Source organism: Panthera leo, chromosome F3 (genome assembly GCF_018350215.1).
Source record: "Panthera leo isolate Ple1 chromosome F3, P.leo_Ple1_pat1.1, whole genome shotgun sequence".
In the NCBI taxonomy this organism is placed as follows: Eukaryota; Metazoa; Chordata; class Mammalia; order Carnivora; family Felidae; genus Panthera; species Panthera leo.
In genome coordinates this window covers 1,338,568-1,359,226 of record NC_056696.1, presented here as the reverse complement: position 1 = coordinate 1,359,226, position 20,659 = coordinate 1,338,568, and the positions used below count along the sequence as shown (strand labels likewise).

Genomic DNA, 20,659 nt, shown 5'->3' with positions numbered 1-20,659 from the left:
GGTGTTGATCACCCATTTTTCAGTTTTGGCTGGAGTCTGACTCCACTTTCTTTCAGCAAACCCTTTTTCCCGTTGTGTAGGCGGGAGGAGGGGGTTGTTTACTGCGCCAGCTGGATGACTCGTTGGACTCACCCGTGGCTTCAGGACCTTCCATTCTTCTCTCCGGCTCTTGTTCTAGAAAACACAAAACCACAAAGATCCCCACACAAAAACCTCCACTTATCCTCCCTGAAACCGGCAGACTTTTAGTCTGTGGCATCCTGTCGCTCAGTCTCCTGTCACGGAGCTGGGTCTGTTGTCAGTGAGGTTACAGGAGACCCTGATCTGTCCCGTCCGCTCGGGAAGCTGCAGGCCGCGCGGGTGGGGCCGCCGCTCAGCGCCACCTGCATTTTTACGTGGGACCCCCTGTGACTTTGCCGGGGAGGTGCCGACTGTGAATCTTGTGTCCTGGGCGGCGCTGGGTGCCTCACGTGCAGAAAGAGTCCTTTCCTTCGTTTCTTTCCGGTGACCCCAGACCCCCATACTCGAGGTTTTGTCTCTGCGGCATGTAAATCATTTCTCCGTTCTCTTGCAGCTGTACCCCAGAATTAAACCCAGACAAAGGAGCTTGGCCTGAAACTGCGGAGTTTTAGTTTCTGAAGAACTCATCTGTTATCGGTAAGGAGAAGTGACGTGATTGTTTGTGGCAGACGTTTCACAAGACTGCTGACGACGTCACTGGAAGGCATCTGGAATGGGCGCTGGAGGGAGGTGAAGGATTTGGGGAGTTGGCTCTCCGAGGGGGACCTCGGCGTGATAAACTGGCCGTGCTGTGCTGGGGAAGCATGTTCCGCGGAGCAGAGGACAGACGGTGACGTCCTGTTTGTCTGAGAGAGAAGTGGGGCCGCTCCGTGGGTTCCGTGTCCCACCTGCTTGCTGTTGGGTCGGCGCGTCCCCTGCACCCGCCCCACCGGGAAGGACCAGAGCCGTGGAGCGGGCCCCGGGACCTTGGGACGCAGGCCACGCGCTCAGAAACACGTGTTGGCGGGTGTGGGCGGTGCTTCGTGTAGGAGTTTGTAGCGTCTTCGGAGTCACGTGTGGAAGGAATCCCGGACCGAGCCACAGCACAGCTACCTGAATGTGGAATCTGGTTTTTAGGGGGATTTGAATCTATATTTATTGTCTTTTGTATCCTGGAAATTGGAGACTCACTATATAGACTTAACCATGAAATTTATCAAGATCGTTGCTGACTTTAAAAACAATTGTAATAAAATTAAACTTTTTGACTCTAAGCTTTTTACTGGTTTCTGTTCTTTGTGTCATGAAAAGCCTTGTTGAAGCTCCCACGCTGTTGGGAGAGTAGCGGTTTCTTCCCCGGCCGTGTGGCTGCAGTGAGGAGTGAGGTTCTTACAGACGGCTGGGTTTTGAAATTGGCGAGCTCTGCGGTGGCCCTGATTGGGAGCCACGGGGACAGCCGGCGGCCCCGTCCCCACGCCTCTGCGAGAGGAAGGGTCTGGTGTTCGTGGTGCTGTTTGCAGGGACTCATCGGACAAGAACTCAGACTGAGTCTGCATTGTTTGTGATCTGTCACCCGGTTTGTGAGTCGTTGCGGAGCCGGTGGATCCGTGTGGCGGGGTCACCGAGTAGGAGCCACGCGGGAAGGGCCGGCCGTGCGCAATCCCGGCATGTCTGTGGGCAGCTCGGTTCCAGCAAGAAGGCGGGGGAAGAGCTAACAGGCCACGCTCTGCGGGTAACAGAGAAGGCGGTGACCCCGAGGGCTGGACACCAGAGGACCACCCTGCTGCTGCCCCCAGCCTGGCAGGGTTTGGAGGTGGGGCTCACGTGAGGTCACCAGGTTAAGTTCCCCCTCCCTAAGGCATTTGCGTCCTTGGAGGAGGAAGGGACCACCTCCCCTCCCCACGTGAGGTCACCACGAGGGGTGGCCACACACGTGCCACGAACGGTCCCGCACCCCAGCCTCGGACCCCCCAGCTCCCCAGAACAGTGATGGGGTGTGGGGTGGGCCCCCGGTGGGCGCTGCGGTAACGGGACAGCATGGATCGCTGACCTTGGACAGAGTGGCTTCCCCAGGGGCTGCCGCTGGGTCCGGCTGCAAGGAGGGGGGTGCTGGTCCTGGAGCCGCAGGGGGATACCCGCTAGGGGACAGTTTTAAGTGATCTCCACGACCCCGAGATGACCCGCTGCGCCGGGCCCCCGGGGATGGGTGATTTTAAGCACATAAAGCGACAGGAAGTGAGCGCGACACCTGGGTTGGTGGTTCCTGGCCACCAAGCGACCATGACCCGGCCGTGCCCTCCACAGAGGCCTCTGTGTGTACCTGCTGGTGAACCGTGATCATCCACTGTCCCCTCAGCCCTATACCCATGACGTGTTTTCTCTTCTGGTTTTTACTTGTTTACGTCTTACCCGAGGTCTGCGTGGGAAGGTTTGCAGGTACAGAGAAGGGTCTGGGGTCGGGGGGCGCAGATGCTTCTGGTCTGGCTGTGGTGTCTGTCGTGCTGTGGGCGCGGGGCCGCCACGGGAAGGACCCTGGGGTCGGATGGGGTGGCCCCGTGAGGCATCTTCACGGCCGCAGTTTAGGTTTTTGTAGAAGGAACAGGGCAGCTGGGCGGCGGGCCCCACGGAAGTGGGGCTTTTAAAGGGGGCGGGGCACGTCTACCTTCTCCCCGTGAGGGAGGCGATGACCAGTGCTCTCCTGTTTGGGGGACCCAGGTGCTTGGTCGTCGTCCCCAGTCCTTTTCTAAATGGGTTGAGCTAAGCGGAGCGTAGCCCTTGGCTGTTTGGTGTCTCTGTTTCCTCTGCTGTGACAACGAACCAGGGAGCAGGGCAGGTGGTGGCGAGCCGGGGCCTTGCGGGCGGCCCCCGGCACAGAAGCGGTTTGTAGGCCTCTGCGACCTGGGAAGGCGCCTCCCTCCCCTTCCTGTGTGCCCGGCCCCCACTGGACGAGGCTGGGAGATGCGCTTGCTGGCCCGGCCCGGGCCGCCCCACACCTCTCGTGGGTCGTAGGGCTCCCGCAGGGGCACCACTGGCAGGCCCGTGACTGACGCGCCTGTCCTGTCTGCCTCTCTCGTCCCCACACCCGAGGGACCTGCCTGGGCCTCCTCGGGGGAGGCCAGGGGCAGCAGAGGAGAGCCGCACCTACTTTGTGGGCACTTGAGAGCCTCTGAGTTGGATTAAGAAACTGCGTAGTTCCAAGCTGCCTTTAACTCTCAAGAGGGGAAATGAGAGGTGACCTTGTCGGAGCGGGAACAGGCCGAGACCCGGGCGCACCGCCCGCCGCGGGCCCCCGAAGGACAGCGCAGCACGCCGGACCGCTTGGGTCACTCTTTATTAACAGCACGTTCAGCAGGAAGTAAGGCAACAAGGCGGTAGGTGTGTAAGGCGGCTCGCGTCTTCCAGGGTGAAGCAGGGCTCAAGCTCTCCCACCCGTGTCCCTCCCGGCTCCACGCACAAGCGCGGGGGTGCTGACGTCCCGGCCACGAACGGCTCATCCTGTCCTTTCCCGTAATCGTCTCGGACACCAGGCACCTGCTTTCGCGCACGCTTCGGTTAGCGGGCCGAAGGCCGCGTAGCTTCAGCATCTTCTGCGACACACGGGTCACCAGGCCATTCTACCTAAAACCTGGCTCTCTCTGCAACCACGTGACGGAGGTGTGCGCGCTGGCCCGGCCTGTCACTCTTCGATGCTTCCTGTTTTCCGTTTCACTCCAGGGACGCGCACTGCTGTTTGGCAAATGCCACAGCTGCATCGTTAATCGGGAATTTACTTTCAATGTTCCCAGCAAGGACCTCGTGTCCTTGGAGACTGACTTCGTGTTTGGTCAGCGGTTAAAAATACCTCCCTGTGTTTTTCTCCGATTGGATATTGCCATAAACGGGCAAGTGGGTAAAAGTAAACCGTGGACCTGTTTATAGATGGAAGGTTTTCTCCGAGCTAACCCAGGATTGAGTGAGTCACCTGCATGTAATACCAGGATACGCAGATCTTTTTTACTGTGAAACGTGAGACCTGTCTCAAAAAGTATCTTTATTTTCAGCTCTAGTCATTCATCGGTTAGGTAAATGTTCCCATCATTTTGGGGTCCAGATAAAAAGTTGCTCTGGGGGGCTTCGTCCTCGGCTGGCTGTCTTCAGGCAGATCAGTTAGGGCTTCAGAGGACTGAAAAGCAGAGCCACTGTGAGGAGGAAGACAGCCGGTCAGCTCAGACACCTTGTGCGGAACTAACGGTCATTCTGGAAGAACGGTCATTCTGCTCCGTCTGGAGCAGACGGATCGGGGCACAGACTCGCGGGTTCTCCTCCCCACTTCTACAGCCTGGCCCGGCCCAGGCCAGGGGCACGACCCGCCTCACAGGCCGATGGCCACGAGGCAGACCGGACCACGCGGCATTTCCTGCCGCCCCCTCCAGGTCGGGTGAACATTAGTTCGGCTGTCCCCAAAACCAGTGCTTTCGACCTCGGTCAAGCGGGGGTCAAGTGGGGGCTCTGGGTCACACTCTGCTCCAGTCGGTCCGGGACCCGGGCCCGGGGCCCCGGCTTCTGCAAAGCTGCCCTTGGCGCGTCGTGCGGCCGGGGCCGAGACTGAGACTGCAGCCTCGTTCTAGAAGTTACCTAGTGTCATCTGTAGCCAGCTAAAATGTATTCTCAGTTGGCTGAAGGTCCTTTATAATGCATCATAGCAGGTGCAAAGCTGCCTCATTCTGGCTTCCCCCAGGTCAGAGTTCAAGGACAGGAGTCCCTAGTCCCTTACACCTGTCCCCTTGTCACTTGGCTCCTGGCTGGAGCACGGGACCGTGTCGCTCCCCTGTGGCACCGGCCCCTGACCGGCCCCCGCCAGCCTGTGCTGCTCCAAGCTCAGCTCCCCTGACGGCAAACGTGAGGCCACGACCGGGAGGGCGTGCCCTTCCTCCTGGAGGGGAGAACGTTCTGGCACCAGGGTGACCGACAACATTTCGCACTTTGCTTTTCTCGGGCCCGGTCGGCCTGCTGCGTTGGGACTGACGGTCCCCTGGGCCTTGCTGGGGCTCCGGACCAGGAGCTCGGTAACTCTCTACGGCAAGTTTATGTATTTTCGATTGAATTTTTAACCGGGGCGGGGGTGGGGGAATAAGGTCATCTGCCCAGGAAGTATTTGAAGTAGATCTGGCCTAAGGACACATCTTCCCCAAACCCACTTGAATTTCATGCGGGAGAATTTTCTTACGTGACCACCATCTCTCGTGCAGGTGAACAAGCACTTCGTTTTCCCCTCATCGTTTTCCCGCGTGTGCGCTCGGCAAATTGCGTGGGAGGAGGAACCGGGAGTGTCTCCCGGGCCCGATGGTCGGCGGGGGATGCGATGCGGGGAAGGGTGTGCACGTTTGTGGCGGGACCTCACAGCCGTTCACAGGCCCGCCTCCCACGGCCACAACACTTGCAAGGTGGAGCTTTTTAAGCCAACGGCCACGGGTCCCTGTCCCGCCCCCCCCCCCCCCCCCCCCCAACCCGTGACAGCTCCCGGTGCCTTGTGAGCGGCTGACTTACAGAGATGAGGTCGAGCTCGATGGTCCCAGTGTTCTCGGGATCCAGCTGCTTAAATATCCCTGAGGGAGGGGGTGGGGGGTGGGAGGAGGGCCGCCCGGTGAGCACTCCTCCTCCTCCCCCTCCTCCTCCCCTCTTCCCCCTCCTCCTCCTCCCTCCTCTCTCTCTTCACTCCTCTTCCCCCTCCTCCTCCTCTTCCCCCCTCCTCCTCCTCCCTCCTCCTCCCCTCTTCCCCCTCTTCCTCTTCCCCCTCCTCCTCTTCCCCCTCCTCCTCCTCTCTCTTCACTCCTCTTCCCCCTCCTCCTCCTCTTCCCCCCTCCTCCTCCTCCCCCTCCTCCTCCTCTTCCCCCTCCTCCTCTTCCCCCTCCTCCTCCTCTTCCCCCTCCTCCTCTTCCCCCTCCTCCTCTTCCCCCTCCTCCTCTTCCCCCTCCTCCTCCTCTCTCTTCACTCCTCTTCCCCCTCCTCCTCTTCCCCCCCTCCTCCCTCCTCCTCTTCCCCCTCCTCCTCCTCTTCCCCCTCCTCCTCCTCTCTCTTCACTCCTCTTCCCCCTCCTCCTCCTCTTCCCCCCTCCTCCTCCTCCCCCTCCTCCTCCTCTTCCCCCTCCTCCTCTTCCCCCTCCTCCTCCTCTTCCCCCTCCTCCTCTTCCCCCTCCTCCTCCTCTTCCCCCTCCTCCTCTTCCCCCTCCTCCTCTTCCCCCTCCTCCTCTTCCCCCTCCTCCTCCTCTCTCTTCACTCCTCTTCCCCCTCCTCCTCTTCCCCCCCTCCTCCCTCCTCCTCTTCCCCCTCCTCCTCCTCTTCCCCCTCCTCCTCCTCTTCCCCCTCCTCCTCCTCTTCCCCCTCCTCCTCCTCTTCCCCCTCCTCCTCCTCTTCCCCCCCCTCCTCCTCTTCCCCCTCCTCTTCCCCCTCCTCCTCTTCCCCCTCCTCCTCCTCTCTCTCTTCACTCCTCTTCCCCCTCCTCCTCTTCCCCCCCTCCTCCCTCCTCCTCTTCCCCCTCCTCCTCCTCTTCCCCCTCCTCCTCCTCTCTCTTCACTCCTCTTCCCCCTCCTCCTCCTCTTCCCCCCCTCCTCCCTCCTCCTCTTCCCCCTCCTCCTCCTCTTCCCCCTCCTCCTCCTCTTCCCCCTCCTCCTCCTCTTCCCCCTCCTCCTCCTCTTCCCCCTCCTCCTCCTCTTCCCCCCCTCCTCCTCTTCCCCCTCCTCCTCTTCCCCCCTCCTCTTCCCCCTCCTCCTCTTCCCCCTCCTCCTCCTCTCTCTCTTCACTCCTCTTCCCCCTCCTCCTCTTCCCCCCCTCCCTCCTCCCTCCTCCTCTTCCCCCTCCTCCTCCTCTTCCCCCTCCTCCTCCTCTTCCCCCTCCTCCTCCTCTTCCCCCTCCTCCTCCTCTCTCTCTTCACTCCTCTTCCCCCTCCTCCTCCCTCCTCCTCTTCCCCCCTCCTCCTCCTCTCTTCCCCCTCCTCCTCTTCCCCCTCCTCCTCTTCCCCCTCCTCCTCCTCTTCCCCCCTCCTCCCTCCTCCTCATCCCTCCTCCCTCCTCCACTCCTCTTCACTTCTCCTCCCCCCTCCTCCCCCCCTCTTCCCTCTCCTCCTCCCCTCTCCTCCCCGTCTTCCCCCTCCTCCTCCCCCTCCTCCTTCCACTCCTTGCTCCTCCTCTCCCCTCCTCCTCCTCCCTCCTCCTCCTCCTCCTCCTCGCTCAGTCACCAGCTCCTCCCTCCACCCACAAGGGTCTGCACAGTCAACCGCGCACACACGCCCTCCCAGGCGGCCTCCCCTGCGCCAAGCACAGAACTGGGACGGGCCTCTCCCCAAGCGGCCACTCACTGAACAGCGTCTCCAGCCGGACCAGACACCGAACGAAGTTATCGAAGTCAATGATGAGGTCGTCGTCCGCGAAGCGCGCCACGACGACCTGGTGGAGCTGACACGGCAGCTTGAAGCCTGAAGTCGGGGGAAGAGGGCGCGGCCTCAGGGAGTGCGACACACGGCGCCCGTGCCACAGACGTGGCCCTCACGTCACCGCCGCCCCATGCCCTGGTGCTCGCCTGGGGACCCGCCGCTCCCACCCTTGCTCCCGACTCTGACCGCTCACCTGGCTCTGCCTGTCCCCGCAGGCTGCCGTGAGGCTTCTCTCTCCCGTCCCTGTCCCTGTCCCCGTGGCCCGTCCCCACCCCCGTGGCCCATCCCCGACCCCGTGGCCCGTCCCTGTCCCCGTGGCCCGTCCCCACCCCCGTGGCCCATCCCCGACCCTGTGGCCCGTCCCTGTCCCCGTGGCCCGTCCCCACCCCCGTGGCCCATCCCCGACCCCGTGGCCCGTCCCCGTCCCCGTGGCCCGTCCCCACCCCCGTGGCCCATCCCCGACCCCGTGGCCCGTCCCTGTCCCCGTGGCCCGTCCCCACCCCCGTGGCCCATCCCCGACCCCGTGGCCCGTCCCTGTCCCCGTGGCCCGTCCCCACCCCCGTGGCCCATCCCCGACCCTGTGGCCCGTCCCTGTCCCTGTGGCCCGTCCCCACCCCCATGGCCCATCCCCGACCCTGTGGCCCGTCCCTGTCCCCGTGGCCCGTCCTTGTCCCTGTGGCCCGTCCCCGTGGCCACCTCTCCCTGTGCTTCCTCTCCCGGCTGTTTAGCTCTGAATCCCCTGGAGACTAACTTCCTGGATGCACATGGCAGAGACCGTCTGTCCTAGATTAGCGATAACTTCTGTTCCCGTGGCAGGATTTCCACGGGGCCACGGCTGCCTGAAATCAGGACCACGTTTCCTGCCTCCCCTGCAGCACACTGAGGGCTCGTGACTCAGTCCTGCCAGGGGGTCGTGTGCCTGACGGCGGGGGGAGCCCATCTCTCCCTCCTTTTGTCCACCCGTTGCCAGAACACGGCCGTGGTGCCTTGCCGTCCTAGTCCGGAAGGCCCGGCAGCGGGGGGCACCTCCCTCGCACTGGGACCGCGCGGGGGGAGGTGGATCTCGCTGAATCCAGGTATCTGGGGTCTCAGTGTCGGGATTTTATGTTGCCCGCGGGGGACTCACCCCAGGGGGGAGCAGAGACCCTCGTGTCAGCCCTGCACCTGGCAAGAGCCGGGGGCCCGCTCGCCCCGCCAGCCTCTCGGAGGAAACGTAGATTCAGGAAGGTATGGCGGGCAGAGCGTTTTACCGGGGAGCTTTTAAAAGGGGAACGGAAAGGACGTGTTTGTACCAAACCAGCACCCGCTTTGTCTCACGGTCACCGACCTCCACAGGGTGCGGAGCACAGTCTCCCGTACCCCAGAGCCGGGACGGAGCCAGCGCTCGCGTATCCCGCAGCCGGACGGAAGGGAGAAAACAGCCACGAGGCGTTACCTGCTTCCTCCAGTGCTTTCCGCATCTCGTAGGAGTTCATGGTGCCAGACCTGTCCACGTCGATTTCCCGGTAAATTTTCTGGAACGAGCAAAATAGTTCCAAGAACCATGACCCAAAGCGAGGCAGGCAGCGAGTTGACTCGCGCCGAGTGCCGCGCGCGGACGCAGGTTTCCCAGCTTTGTCTCCGGAGCCTTGGAAGAGTCGCCCACCTTTCTGCCTTAATTAGCTAATAGTGTTGGCCTCTCTCGTGAGCCGGTTTGTCAATACGCCCGTCAGCCAACCAGCCAGCCACCACGGCTCACGTTATCTTATCCGACTGTCGTGCTTGAGCTGCTAAAAACCCATGTTACAAAAGGCGACGTGGCTTCTCCAGGACGCTTTTGGGAGCAGCTGTTAGGGGACCCCATTTCCGGTCGGCGCCAGGCGAGGGCAGGAGGCGGGCTCATCTTTGCTGTCTGCGTGTGGCCAGCCTGTCTCTGTGGGTCCAGTCGCCACCCTGGGGATGTCCCTCCCACCTGGCAAAGGGTTGTACGGGCACCGCACGACCCCGACACAGCCCCCCGCCCCCCGGCGGCCCCCGGGCGCTCACCTGGTACTTCTGAATCTTTGTCCAAAGAACGTAGAACTCCTTCAGCCCCAGCTTGCCACTGCCATCTGACTGCCCGCGGTTAAGGAGAGCCCGGCCGTGGGTGCGTCCCCTCCACCGGGTGGCGCTGACGCCCACAGCGTATCTGCAGACGGCTCCTGCTGTAGGACCCGGCCTGCCTCTGAGGCTGGCGGAGGGCCCAGAAGGAGGCCTCTGGCGACCCTGACCTTTGCTGGTTGGTCTGGGGATGCGGGGGGCCCCGGCGAGAACGAGCTGTCACATGACCTGCAGAGGCCCCCCCCGCCCACCCCCGTTAAGTTCTGCAGTGCTTCTAAGGCCTCTTGTGAGGCAACCACTGTGAGCCCACGAGAGGAAACTTCGAGCAGCACAGAGCATCCGTGCCCAGGACTTGTCCCTGAGCCACGAGTGGAGGCTGCGGGCGGCCGGGGAAGGAGCTGCCCACGGGCCCCGCGCCCGCAGATCGGGAAAACCCACAACCAGAGGAGACTGGTCTGCGGGGTATTTTCCACGGCCGCTCGGGCACAGCTGAGCGGCCGCCTCCCGTGCGGGGACCTGGGACACGGCCCTCGGCTTCCCCTCGTCTGCAGCTCCTCAACTCCCCTTCGGGGCCCCCGGACGGGCGGGGCGCGGTGTCAGAGCCCCCAGGGCGGGGGTCTCAGACGCCGTGTCTGGGCTCTGCCGCCCGGAAGGATACGTCCAGCATGTCCACCATGATCTTACAGGTCTCGATGCTGAAGCCATCCGACTTGATGTCCTGGCCTGTAAGACAAAGTACCAGCGACGGTTACGTCCCACAGAGCCGCGCTGTCCCCGGGATCCCCCTCGAGGAAGTGCTCATCCGTCCCTCCAGGGCCACAGCAGCCCGGTGGCTGTCGGAGGGGCCGGGGGAGGGGGGCGTCCGCCTGTGATTCGCCACACGAGCGCGTGCCCCGAGGACCAGAACCTGTCCCGAGTGGCCGCGGCGGGTGGCTGGCCTGCAGGAGACCCTCATCACAAGTAGGAGCCTGGTCCCTCCCGGACTCCATGAGGGGTCCCCCTCTTGTCCTGTCCTTGTCAAGGCTGCCACTTAACTCGAAGCTGCCCCGGTGGGCACAGACCCCTCCCCGGCCGGGGCAGAGGCAGGGGTCAGCGGGCAGCCGGGGGCAGGGAGGCTGAGCCCCGGCACGGCCCGGCTCTTTCCGCCTCCGTCTGCGCGGGAACAAGGAGGCTTTGACGGCCACACGCCTCAGCAGCCCTGTGACCTCACTCGTGCCTGGCGGCCTCCGGGACGCGCACCATCTTCTTGTCCGCGCCTGGCCTGCCCGGGGAGGAACCGGTTACGCGCGGATCCCTCCCCACATCCTCCGCGGTGGATGGGCGGCCGGCCAGGCTCTTCTCTGGCAGTGAGGGAATTTGCCATGGGTTAGGCCGGCTGCTGGTGGCGCCCAGGGCTGCTGCCCAGGACACGGCGACGTCCAGGCTCGCGGGGTCTGACCTCGCACAGACCCGCGCGGGGACGGCGGTCTCTTTGAGGGCCGTGCGGCTCTTGTGATAATTTGCGGGGGAGGAAATGTGTCCCCGGGGCTGGCCTGTCCTGTTTCTGACTCGGACGCGGTTCCAGGTGTTCCGGGCCCTCCTCAGGCCCCTCTGGGCCTCACCCCTTCTTCCAGGAGCCTGCCAGCCGCCTCTGGGCCCTCAGGTCCCTGGCCTGGCTCATCAGTTCAAGGGAAACCATGTCTCTCCGAGTAAAGAGCCAGTCGGCCGAGGCTCCTGACACGCACGCTGGGGAGATGCTTTGCACACCGTTCCGTGGTTCCAGAGGCCCGTTTACCCTTCCACCCCGGCTACTCAGTGAGGTGGTGTCACTCCATCCACGGCTCCGCCCCCCTTCCAGCTGACCGTCGGAGGGGCCGCCACACGGAGCTCGGGCTCTGCTCAGGCAGCTTCGCAGGGCACCCGTTGGAGGCTCCCCACTCTCCGGGGTTAGGTAGTGACGCTCCTGCTTTCCAGGTGCAGCAAGAGAGCCCGAGGGTCTCCACGCACGGGCTTCCAGCAAGAGCCAGCCAGTGGTGGTCTCGACCCGGGGCCCTCTGATCCTGAGTGACCAGGGCACACAGAGCCTCCTCTGCCCAGTTCCTCAGGGGGCCGGGGGCTGGCGGGTGTTTACGTGCGGGCGGGGAGGGGACCGGCGGCCGGGAGGGGACCGGGGCCCCACCAGGAGGGCACTTACGCTTGGCCAGCACCCTCCTCAGGATGGTCTGCAGCTCGAAGGCCGAGATCTCCGCGTCCTGTGGACACGAAGCAGAGCGTGGTCACCACCCGGCGGCCGCCGGACGTGGGAGGCTCCGCCCACGTCAGGTGCACTGGGCGGGGCCTGTGATGTGCGGGCCCAGCGCCCCCTGCAGGCCGCACGTCTCGGCGGACTGCAGGCCCCGTGGACACAGTTGAGAACCCTCCGTTCCACCCACGCGTGCGGTCCCACTCGACGCCCTTCTGATCCCAGTCCTCCGCCCGTCGCCCCTTCCTCCCCTTTGAAACCCGGGTCTGGCTCCTTGCAAAGCTGGTGAGGGCCCGGCTGTCTCCCCGCCGCTCTGCCTCTGAGGCCCCAGCTCCCGGGGCGGGTCTGGTGCCCTACACACGCCCTCGTGTTGGGGGACAGGGAAGGAGGGACGGGGGAGGAGCCCAAGTCGCAAGACCACCATGGGCCACAGTCCCTTCTCCTAGGGGTGGGGGCGGGGCCCACGTGCCGCGGACCAGCGGGAACAGGTGTCTGTGACATGAGGCCAGAGACCTGGTGGCCCTAGAGCTCTGTTTGGACTGGCTGGGCAGACAGGTTGGGGGGTGGCGGTAAGCGCCTGAAGGAACTGTGCCCTGAGCCGTGCTCTTGAGATGTGCGACCCTTCTGTCCCTTGAGCGTCTCTGTGTACATCAGGGACATCCCAGCTGGACGCAGAGGACAGGAAGCAGCCGGAACCCTAAGGCCAGAGGGAGTCGCCAAGCGGCAGCCCCACCGTGTGGGCAGGAGCCCCAGTCCCCCTGCGACGCCTCTTGCTTCTACTCTTGCCTCTGCCCCTTTGGAGTCGCGTCGGGGACGGGACTGTCCCTCCGAATGGACCACAGCGCAGGGCAGAGGCCGCGTGTGCAGACACCCACCTCGCCTGCCAGCTGTGCAAACAGCCTTCTGAAGCCGTCGTCAATGTCATCCTCGCTGGCATCGTTCTGGAAGGGGGGATACGGGAGCAGGTCAGAGCCAAGGAGGCGCCTCCCGCGGGCTTGAGACCAAGGGCAGTGTGAGGAATTAAGGGCGGATGAGAGAGGGATGGAAAGCCTGAGGGAGGGGTTAACAAGTCCTCACGGAGGCGTCTCCTCTAGCCCTCAACCAGGATGCCCTTCCTGATCTACACTAGTGGGGATCCAGAAGCAGAGCCCAGCTGGAATGTTCTAGAAGGTCTTCGACAGTGGCCTCCTGGACTATTCACTCTCTCCCTGGGGACAGGGGACAGAGGAAGGGCCTTCCGTCATGTTGGCTGTGGTCTCCTTCCTGGACTTGGGATTTGTGGTGGTCAGGCCTGCCCTGGGACCCCCAAGCCCTCGGGATTCACCACTATTTGAACAGAGACCCTTGGTGTTACCCTCGGGAGCCTCAGAAATCTCGTCACCCAGCATTTTCATTCTACAGATGAGGAAACTGAGGCCCAGGAAAGGTGGCGACGAGAAGCCCGTGGTCCCGTGCGTGGGGGTGGGGTGGTCAAGGGCCACGCACCGGCCGGTGCAGGTGCAGGGGGCGACCCTAGTTTCAAGCTGCGGGCACGAGGTCCTGGGGCCCCCTAGCGATTAGGAGGGGCCCCTCTGGGTCCTGGGCAGTCGGGGGCAGAGCGGGCAGGTCCAGAGGTCACACACACCTCATCAAGGTCAGCCTCAATCTCGTCGTCAACCACCCTGGAAACAGAGGGAGACTGTGTTACCGGAAGGGAGGTGGGGGTGGGAAGCACGTGGTGCCAAAATCAAGACCGATGGCACGTGTGACTGTTAGGGCAGCGCAGGGCAGGGTGGGCAGGGTCACTGGACCACAGCCCTGCACGGAGGAGGCCGAGGCGGCAGGGACTTCCTTGCTCCTCGAGAAGCACGTTTGGGGACAGCAGACCCCGGCACCCGCTCTCCGATTCTGTGGGAATCTCTGTCACAGAAACCTTCCACCCCCGGATCCTGCAAGGTCCCTGCTGCCTACGTGTCCTGCTCGGAGGCCGGGGTGTGGTCTCAGCTGAATCTCGGGCAGCTCGGGCGGTGCCCTGTGCTGTGTGCGGCGCTGGGCCCTTCTTGGGCCCCGGGACCCTCCACTGGTCCACCAAGGGCCCCGGCCGCCGTGTCCGCGGCTGGCCTGAGCCGGCCCATCGGACACACTGTCCTGGGTCTGATGGGAGCCCGTGGCACGAGGTAGAGGCCACACAGCACGTGCCGTGTGCCCTGCTTCCCATCTGTTCAAAGCCCCCGTGTTTCTCCGTAAATCTCCTTTTGCTTAAGCCGCCGAGGAGGATTATGTCTCCTGCAATCAGGTGCCCAACCGAATAGATGCGGCTGAGGCAGCGGCCAACGGGGCAAGAGCCATTGGGAACCGAGCCATCCTGACAAGGGGCCCTGGACCGCTGGGCCCAGTGACCACCGAGGCCGTCACTCGAGGGCCGCTGGACGGGAAGGATTATACGGTGCGGCCCGGCTTCTCCCCGTGAGGTGCCCGGGTTCAGCCGTCCAACCCGTGTCGTTACGGCGAATGTGACAGCCCGCTCTTCCGGAGACGCAGCTGCCACGGCAGATTCTGCGCGAGGCTCCACAGCCGCCCTTTCTAACCGCGAATACCCCGCGTGGCTCATTTCTTTGCTCGCCGGAATGTAACGCTGAGGTCCTTCCAGCTGCGCCCTGGAAGCGGGCGGGTGTCGCGGAGCAGAAACCCGGAGGGAGGACGCCGCGCTCCAGGGGACGGGGATGGGGACGGGGAGGAGGGCAGGAGCACCTACTGGTAGTCGGCCTTCTTCTCGGAAAAGACCCGGACGCAGAAGTCCCCGTCCTTGTTGGGCTCGAAGGTGGACGGCACCAGGATGTACTCCCCAGGCGGCAGCTTGAACCGGTTCAGCACCTCCCGCAGGTTGATGAAGGTGTCGGACCGCTCCCTCGCCCGGTGCGTCAGGAAGAAGTTTCTGCTGAGGTGGATGTTAGTCTGTCCAGTCATCTGAGGGACAAACAGAAACAGAAGGGAGTAGACGGCAGAGAGAGCCCCAAATCCGCATTGTTTTCGCTCGCGGAGAAGGCGACGGTGCCCGTCGTTCCAGATCAAACGCAAACTTCCCGCCCACGAGAACAGGTGCCCACGGAGGGGCTCAGGGCACGTGCGGCGGGGCTCCCGCGTGCACCCAGCTCTGCAGAGACCCCATCTGCACACGGAGGGGCTCGGCCGTGAGGCCCCCCGCAGGAGTGGGATCAGTGCTGTGTGGTGTGTGACACGTGAACAAAAGTCGGGACGGGGCCGGGCCAGGAAGGCAGGTGTGGTCGGGCTGGCCGCCGCGAGGCCGGAACTCACCAGAGGGATCCGGAGAAGCCCAGCTTGCCCCCGACGGCACTGCCCGGCCCGACAGTGTGGACCACTGGGGTGGAGGGGGGCACGCCGCGTGGCCACTGGATCAGCCGCGGCCTTTATGGACCCACACGGCTGCTGTACTTTCCACCAGTCCTGCTAATGCCAGCTGTGAGCCTACTACGCGCTCTCACGCCATTCACCTCATCGCTATGGTCCCTCCAGGTGGGTGGTGGACCAAGTTTTATTGAAAAAGAAACGGAGAGGGACGCCTGGGGGGCTCAGTCGGTTAAGCGTCCGACTTCGGCTCAGGTCGTGATCTCACTGTGCGTGAATTCGAGCCCCGCGTCGGGCTCTGTGCTGACAGCTCAGAGCCTGGAGCCTGCTCGGGACTCTGTGCCTCCCTCTCTCTCTGCTTCCCCTGCTCATGCTCTCTTTTTCAGAAATAAATAATAAAACATTTAAAAAAAAACAGAAAAAGAAACTGAGGTCCAGAGAGGACCCATAACTTGTTTGAGGTCACACGGCCTGCAAATGGCAGGGCTGGGGAGTGGATCCAGGCCCCTGGGCTCCCACATCATCTTAGGCACAGTCCTGGGGCTCACCTTTCCCTTCAGGCTTGTTTTAGGGGGAACTGCAGGCCTCCGCGGGGAGCCTCCTGCGTCCCAGACCACACGTCGTCCACCCAGAGCTGACCCGTGCCCCGCAGGGACTCCCCAGAGACCTGGCCCTGAGCTCGGCCCAGCAGGCCCTGGGACCTGAGCAACCTCCCCAGGGTGCCCCCAGCCACCAGCCCTGCCCAGGCCTCCCGGGACCCCCCAGGCCAGCAGTCGGGGCCTCGTGCCTGGTGGTGAACACGAGCCAGCGTCTCCCAGACGTACCTCCTCTGGCACCTGCAGGCACAAAGGAGAGCACACTTCAGATTCCCGGAAGCTGTACGAGGTCACCCCCGTGATGGGCCGAGGCCCCCCGTCCCCTGCAGCTCTAGCAACGTGAAGTGACTCAGCACGGTAATTATTTTCCAAGGGGCCCCAACCGTTCCCACACGGAGGACAAACCTCGTGACCCAGCAACAATGTGGCCGAGCCCTTAGCGCCATTGCTCATTTATGGAGCATGAAACCGGGGCACGGAGCCGTGAAACGCCTGGCTGAGGTCTCCCCGCCCCCAACTCGAGGGTGCCCGCCGGGCTGGGAGCCAGCAGGCGTCACACCCAGCCCGTGTGTCCTTGGGCAAGTCAGCTCCCTCTGTTGCCAAAGTTTCCTTGTCTCTAAAGGGGACCAAGTGACCCCCGTGCTCCCCAGCTCCAGAGCCCAGGACCGGCTTTGCACCCCCATGAGGCGGGGGGTGGGCTCCGTGCCACGTCCCGTTGGCATTTTCTCTGGGGTCGCTTTGTCCCAGAATGGAAGTCCTCAGCTCCCGTTTCAGAGGCCGAGGGGCTCAGAGTTCATGTGCACGCCTGCAACGACGGCAGGTGACCCACTCTACAGGCGGGGTCCTGTTACGGGCGCCACGTTGCCAGCGATGAGTGAGCGTCTGACCTATGACCTCCACCAGCGGCATGCTGCCCTCCCCACCACGGCGGTTTCCCTGAATGTGGGGACCGCCCCTCCTCATCCGAGCGGCTCTGGGCCGTGCTGCAGGGAGGAGTGGGGCGGGCATGGTGGGAGGCAGAGCCGGGCCTTGCTTTGACTTGGTTGGAAATGAAGCCCCTGCGGGCAGCACAGAGCTCGCGTTCCCGGTCCTGAGCTGGTCCCAGCCGGACGCTGGAGCGGTTCCTGCCCGAGGTGTCCCCTGTGGGGGCTCTGTTCTAGGCCTGGAGGTCGGCGGGCCAAGCAGAGCACCAGGCCTAGTTGGCGGGGGGTGTCTCAGAAGAGGCGGGAGGCCTCTAAAAAGAGTAGACTGTCCCCAAAGCGGCTGTGGGGCCTAGGCAAGCCCTAGGCACCTCCGGGGACACGGACCAGCTGCAGGGACCTCGGGGCGTCTCCTCGCGCCGGCCCGGCCCGGCCGCCACGTCTCGCACACAGAGTTTTGCTGTAAAAGCCCTGCTTTCCCTGGCCCGGCCTCCCGGCGGGGCCCCGGGGCCCACCGTGCCCGTGGGGAGGGCCGTCCCCCGAGGCTGAGAGCAGGGAAGGGGGCGGCCCGTGCTGCCCCCACCTCATAGATGCCGAAGCCGATGGTGTGCATGTCCTCCCCCATCTTCCTCTGTCGCCGCCGGTGCTTCTGGATGAGGCCCACCAGGAAGGTGCACCCGCTCTCGCCGTCCTCCTGGTCCTCGTCCTCCTCCTCCAGCTTGATCAGGTACTGAGGGTTCATCCAGAACGTGTCTGCGGCCAGAGAGGGGCCGGGTCACTGAGGACTCGGGGCCGCCCCTGCCCCCGCAGGTGCGCACGGGGAGGGGGAGGGAGCCCCATAAAGACGGGTGGGCAGGTGGGCGGGTGCTGGGGGGCTATGGAGAGAGCCGGCCGGCACGTGCCTGGGGACCACGGGGACCCACGTCAGAAACTCCCTCGCACGGTTCTCTCACCCGCCCTCAGGCTGGCTCGTCTTTGTCACTCGGGAACAGGGCGTTAGGGCTGAGCCCCTGCAGCCCCTGTCCCGCCCCAGGCCCAGCTGGCCGGGCTGGGGCGCTGTGGGGCACACGCTCCCGCACGCCCTCTGTGAACCCCGAGGGAGGAACATCCTGTGCACAATTCCTGCCTCTTCTTCTGTGTCCCGTTGTCCACCCCAGGGTGTGTCTGCCCCCCCCCCCGCCCCCCAGTTCCAAAGTCGTCCACTTATGGAAGGCCTGGAGACTCGTTCACATCTGAGAACAACTCCCCTTGCCCACCTAACAGGATAAACTCTTTGTTGGGGAAATAAAGGCATCATCTGGTGCAGGGGTCAGCAAACTACAGCTCAGAGGGCCCCTGGCCGCCTGTTTTTGTAAATAAAGCTTTATGACAACACGGCCATGTTGTTGAAGGCCTGGTGGCCTTCGGGTGACAGCAGCGGAGCTGACGGAAAAGCAGTAGAAACTGACGCTCACCAAGCCCCAGATGTTTCCCATCTGGCCCCTGAGAGATTTGCCGGCCCCGCATCCAGCGAGCGGCTTGTCAGGGGCAGACGGCCTCCCCAGCACCTCTGAAACCGCCACTTGGTGGCTGGAGGCTGGAGGGGAAGGACTGAAAGCACCAGAACTCGAGGTCCCACCACCTGTCCGTGGCCCGGGTTGCCACGGGAGCCCAGTCTCCCCATCAGTGGAGAATCGGCACACGACCATCACGTGGCCTCCACGGTCAGACTGCCTGCGTCACGTCCCCGTGAGGGGTACCGTGAGGCCACTTAACCTCTCCAAGCGGCGGTCCCCTCGTCTTGAAGATGAAGAGGACAGCAGTGTGCCCACCGTGGAGGCTCGTGAAGACGGACGGGGTCAAATGCACATACACCACTTGGGATGGTCCCCAGGCCCGATGTGTCATATCACACCGACTCAATTTCTGCGGCTCGGGGGGAGGGGAGCCCTGGGCCACAAGGCAGAAGGTCGGGGGTCAACGAGGGAGGGACCGGGGACCCCGTCTGAGCCGGGCCCGAGTGCGCAAGAGGGCTGCGGGCGACGGTTGGGGCCCGGGTGTGCAGCGGCCCCGTGGGCGAGGTCCCTGCAGGGCGGGGCTGCCTGGGCTTCACGTGGACGAAGTGGCCCGTGGGCCTGAGCTAGGACCACGCTCGGCCTCACGGGGTGTGGTGGGGGCCACGGCCCAGGGGAACCTAGGGCTGGGGAGGCCGCGTGTGGGGTGTGGCCGGGCAGGGGCCAGGTGAGCGCAGACGAGGGCCCGGCGGGCAGCCTTACTCGGGTAGTTCCTGCAGCCTCCCGCGGTGGAGCCCCGCCTCCAGGTCCCGTCCACCTTGGTGAGCTTCCACTTCTTGTAGGACTCACTGGTGAGGGTGTCGGGGGTCAGGTTGCAAATCTCCAGGCGAGAATAGTGCCTCAGAAAGTCACCGAACGACATCCTGGCGGAGGCAGGGGGAGGGCGCCCCGGTCACGGGAGGGCACGCTGCCGAACCCTGACCTTCCGCCCGAGGCCAGCCCAGGAGCCGGTGAGGGCCGGCAGAGCGGCCAGCAGGCGCGGATTCCAGCTCTTTCCCGCTGGGCCGCGTTGGGCACTGCCCACCGGTGAACCCGCGGGCCCAGCCCTGCTCTCGAAAGGCCTGGTTCTTGAGTGTGGGGACAACTCAGAACTGGTTGGGAGAACGGCCCCGTCCTTCGGGTTTCTGTCGGGATCTGGACACGCCTGCAGGACTCCCTCCTGCTTTCTGAGGGGTTGTGCCACCCCCTTGTTGAGAGGGACGAATGGTTCCATTCAGGGTCTTACGGTGAATTTGAAACGATGGGAGCAGATCCCACGGCCCCCGTCTCCCTAATGTCCCGCTACAGCCCACCGGCAGACCCCTCCAGCAAGCTTACCAGAACTCTCCGTCTTCGTGCCGTCTGGTCAGCCTCTCCCTCACCTCTGGGTCGACGCTGTTCCAGTTGGGGCAGCTGGAAAACCATGTGACGGGAGGGCGTTAGCACCAGTGCCGGCGAGGATGTGTCCCCAGGACCCCAGTGGAGGCCCTGGGGACACACTCGAGGGCCAGGAGCCGCAGGGACAGAGGGGGTGAGGCCAGATGTCGCCCTGGACGGTGGTGGGAAGAAGACAGCCAATCCGGGGGGAGACGGGGCGGCATTGGCAGCCAGGACCACACAGCCCCGTTTTAACGGGAACAGAAAATCCAAGGTGTCGCTGACCTGCAGGCACCTGGCCTGACCTGGCCGCAGCCCCGCTGTGGCGCCTGCCCGGGAACCTGTGTTCTCCCCCGGGGCCTGCCAGCGGGGACGCTGAGCCAGGGAGGCGTGGACCTCGAGCTCACGGCAGGAGCGCCGGCTTGGACGAGGGCGCCAGACCGCTGGGATGTGCTGGTGGCCCCTAGAGGGGCACCTGCCTGAGGGTGCACGGCCCTGTGACCCCGGGGCCCTGCTCCTGCACAGCCGCCTGCCTCCGGCCTCCCCCTGCCCGCAGCCTCCTCTCCTCACTTGTCATTCCACCGGCCCGTCCACTCCACCTCTCCCCAGGGGTTTCGGATGCGGATCAGCTTCTGCAGGCTCCCCCCACTCTCTACCTGCAGACGGGGCACAGGGAGGGGCAGGGGGGACACTGAGCTCCAGCCGGGCCTGGACGCGCTCGGGCCCAAGGCCCCTTCTCCACGAGCCAGGAGGGGTGGGGTCCATGTTACAAGGGGGTCAGAAAAGGGAGAAGGGCTGGACCCCAGACCCCTCCAGGGGCCGGCTGTGGGAGGACCCGGGTCTTTGACCCCGAACCTCAGCTTCACTGTGCTGTGGTCTCGGGAGCCCCCGGCGCCTCCCGACCTGTCGCAGAAACAAGGTGCTGAGAAGCAGGTGCGCCGCCTGGATCTCCAGTGAATCCCGGGGTGGGGGTGGGGGGGCGGTGTTTCTACAAAGGGTGTTTTGTAGCAGCTGGGAACACGTAACATGAACCCTGTGTCAGATGCCGCTGCCGGGTGGATGTTTATTTTCGTTGGCGTGGGAACGGAGATGGCATTACGTGACAGAGTGTCCTCACTCGTGGGAGGTGGCCGTGGAAGTATTCGGGGGCAAAGCGTGATGGCGTCTGACACTTCCTTCCAC

General features: G+C 64.1%; 2 protein-coding genes across 2 annotated transcripts in view; one reads left to right on the top strand and one right to left on the bottom strand.

The window, feature by feature from the left end:
* The window catches only part of TP53BP2 (tumor protein p53 binding protein 2), a 53,391-nt gene extending 52,117 nt beyond the window's left edge, over positions 1–1,274 (top strand). Inside the window, 1 exon segment of the mRNA XM_042926272.1 lies at positions 575–1,274. Coding sequence (XP_042782206.1) covers positions 575–616 — 42 coding nt within the window. The 3' untranslated portion in view covers positions 617–1,274.
* Positions 1,275–3,318: 2,044 nt separating this feature from the next.
* The window catches only part of CAPN2 (calpain 2), a 39,590-nt gene continuing 22,249 nt past the window's right edge, over positions 3,319–20,659 (bottom strand). Inside the window, exons 7-21 of the mRNA XM_042926274.1 lie at positions 20,048–20,133; positions 19,439–19,513; positions 18,824–18,984; positions 17,152–17,321; positions 15,877–15,888; positions 14,442–14,653; positions 13,332–13,368; positions 12,583–12,648; positions 11,660–11,717; positions 10,145–10,209; positions 9,433–9,501; positions 8,843–8,921; positions 7,333–7,449; positions 5,527–5,585; positions 3,319–4,178 (exon numbers count right to left, since the gene is read on the bottom strand). Coding sequence (XP_042782208.1) covers positions 4,155–4,178; positions 5,527–5,585; positions 7,333–7,449; positions 8,843–8,921; positions 9,433–9,501; positions 10,145–10,209; positions 11,660–11,717; positions 12,583–12,648; positions 13,332–13,368; positions 14,442–14,653; positions 15,877–15,888; positions 17,152–17,321; positions 18,824–18,984; positions 19,439–19,513; positions 20,048–20,133 — 1,290 coding nt within the window. The 3' untranslated portion in view covers positions 3,319–4,154. The remainder of the gene's footprint in view (positions 4,179–5,526; positions 5,586–7,332; positions 7,450–8,842; positions 8,922–9,432; positions 9,502–10,144; positions 10,210–11,659; positions 11,718–12,582; positions 12,649–13,331; positions 13,369–14,441; positions 14,654–15,876; positions 15,889–17,151; positions 17,322–18,823; positions 18,985–19,438; positions 19,514–20,047; positions 20,134–20,659) is intronic.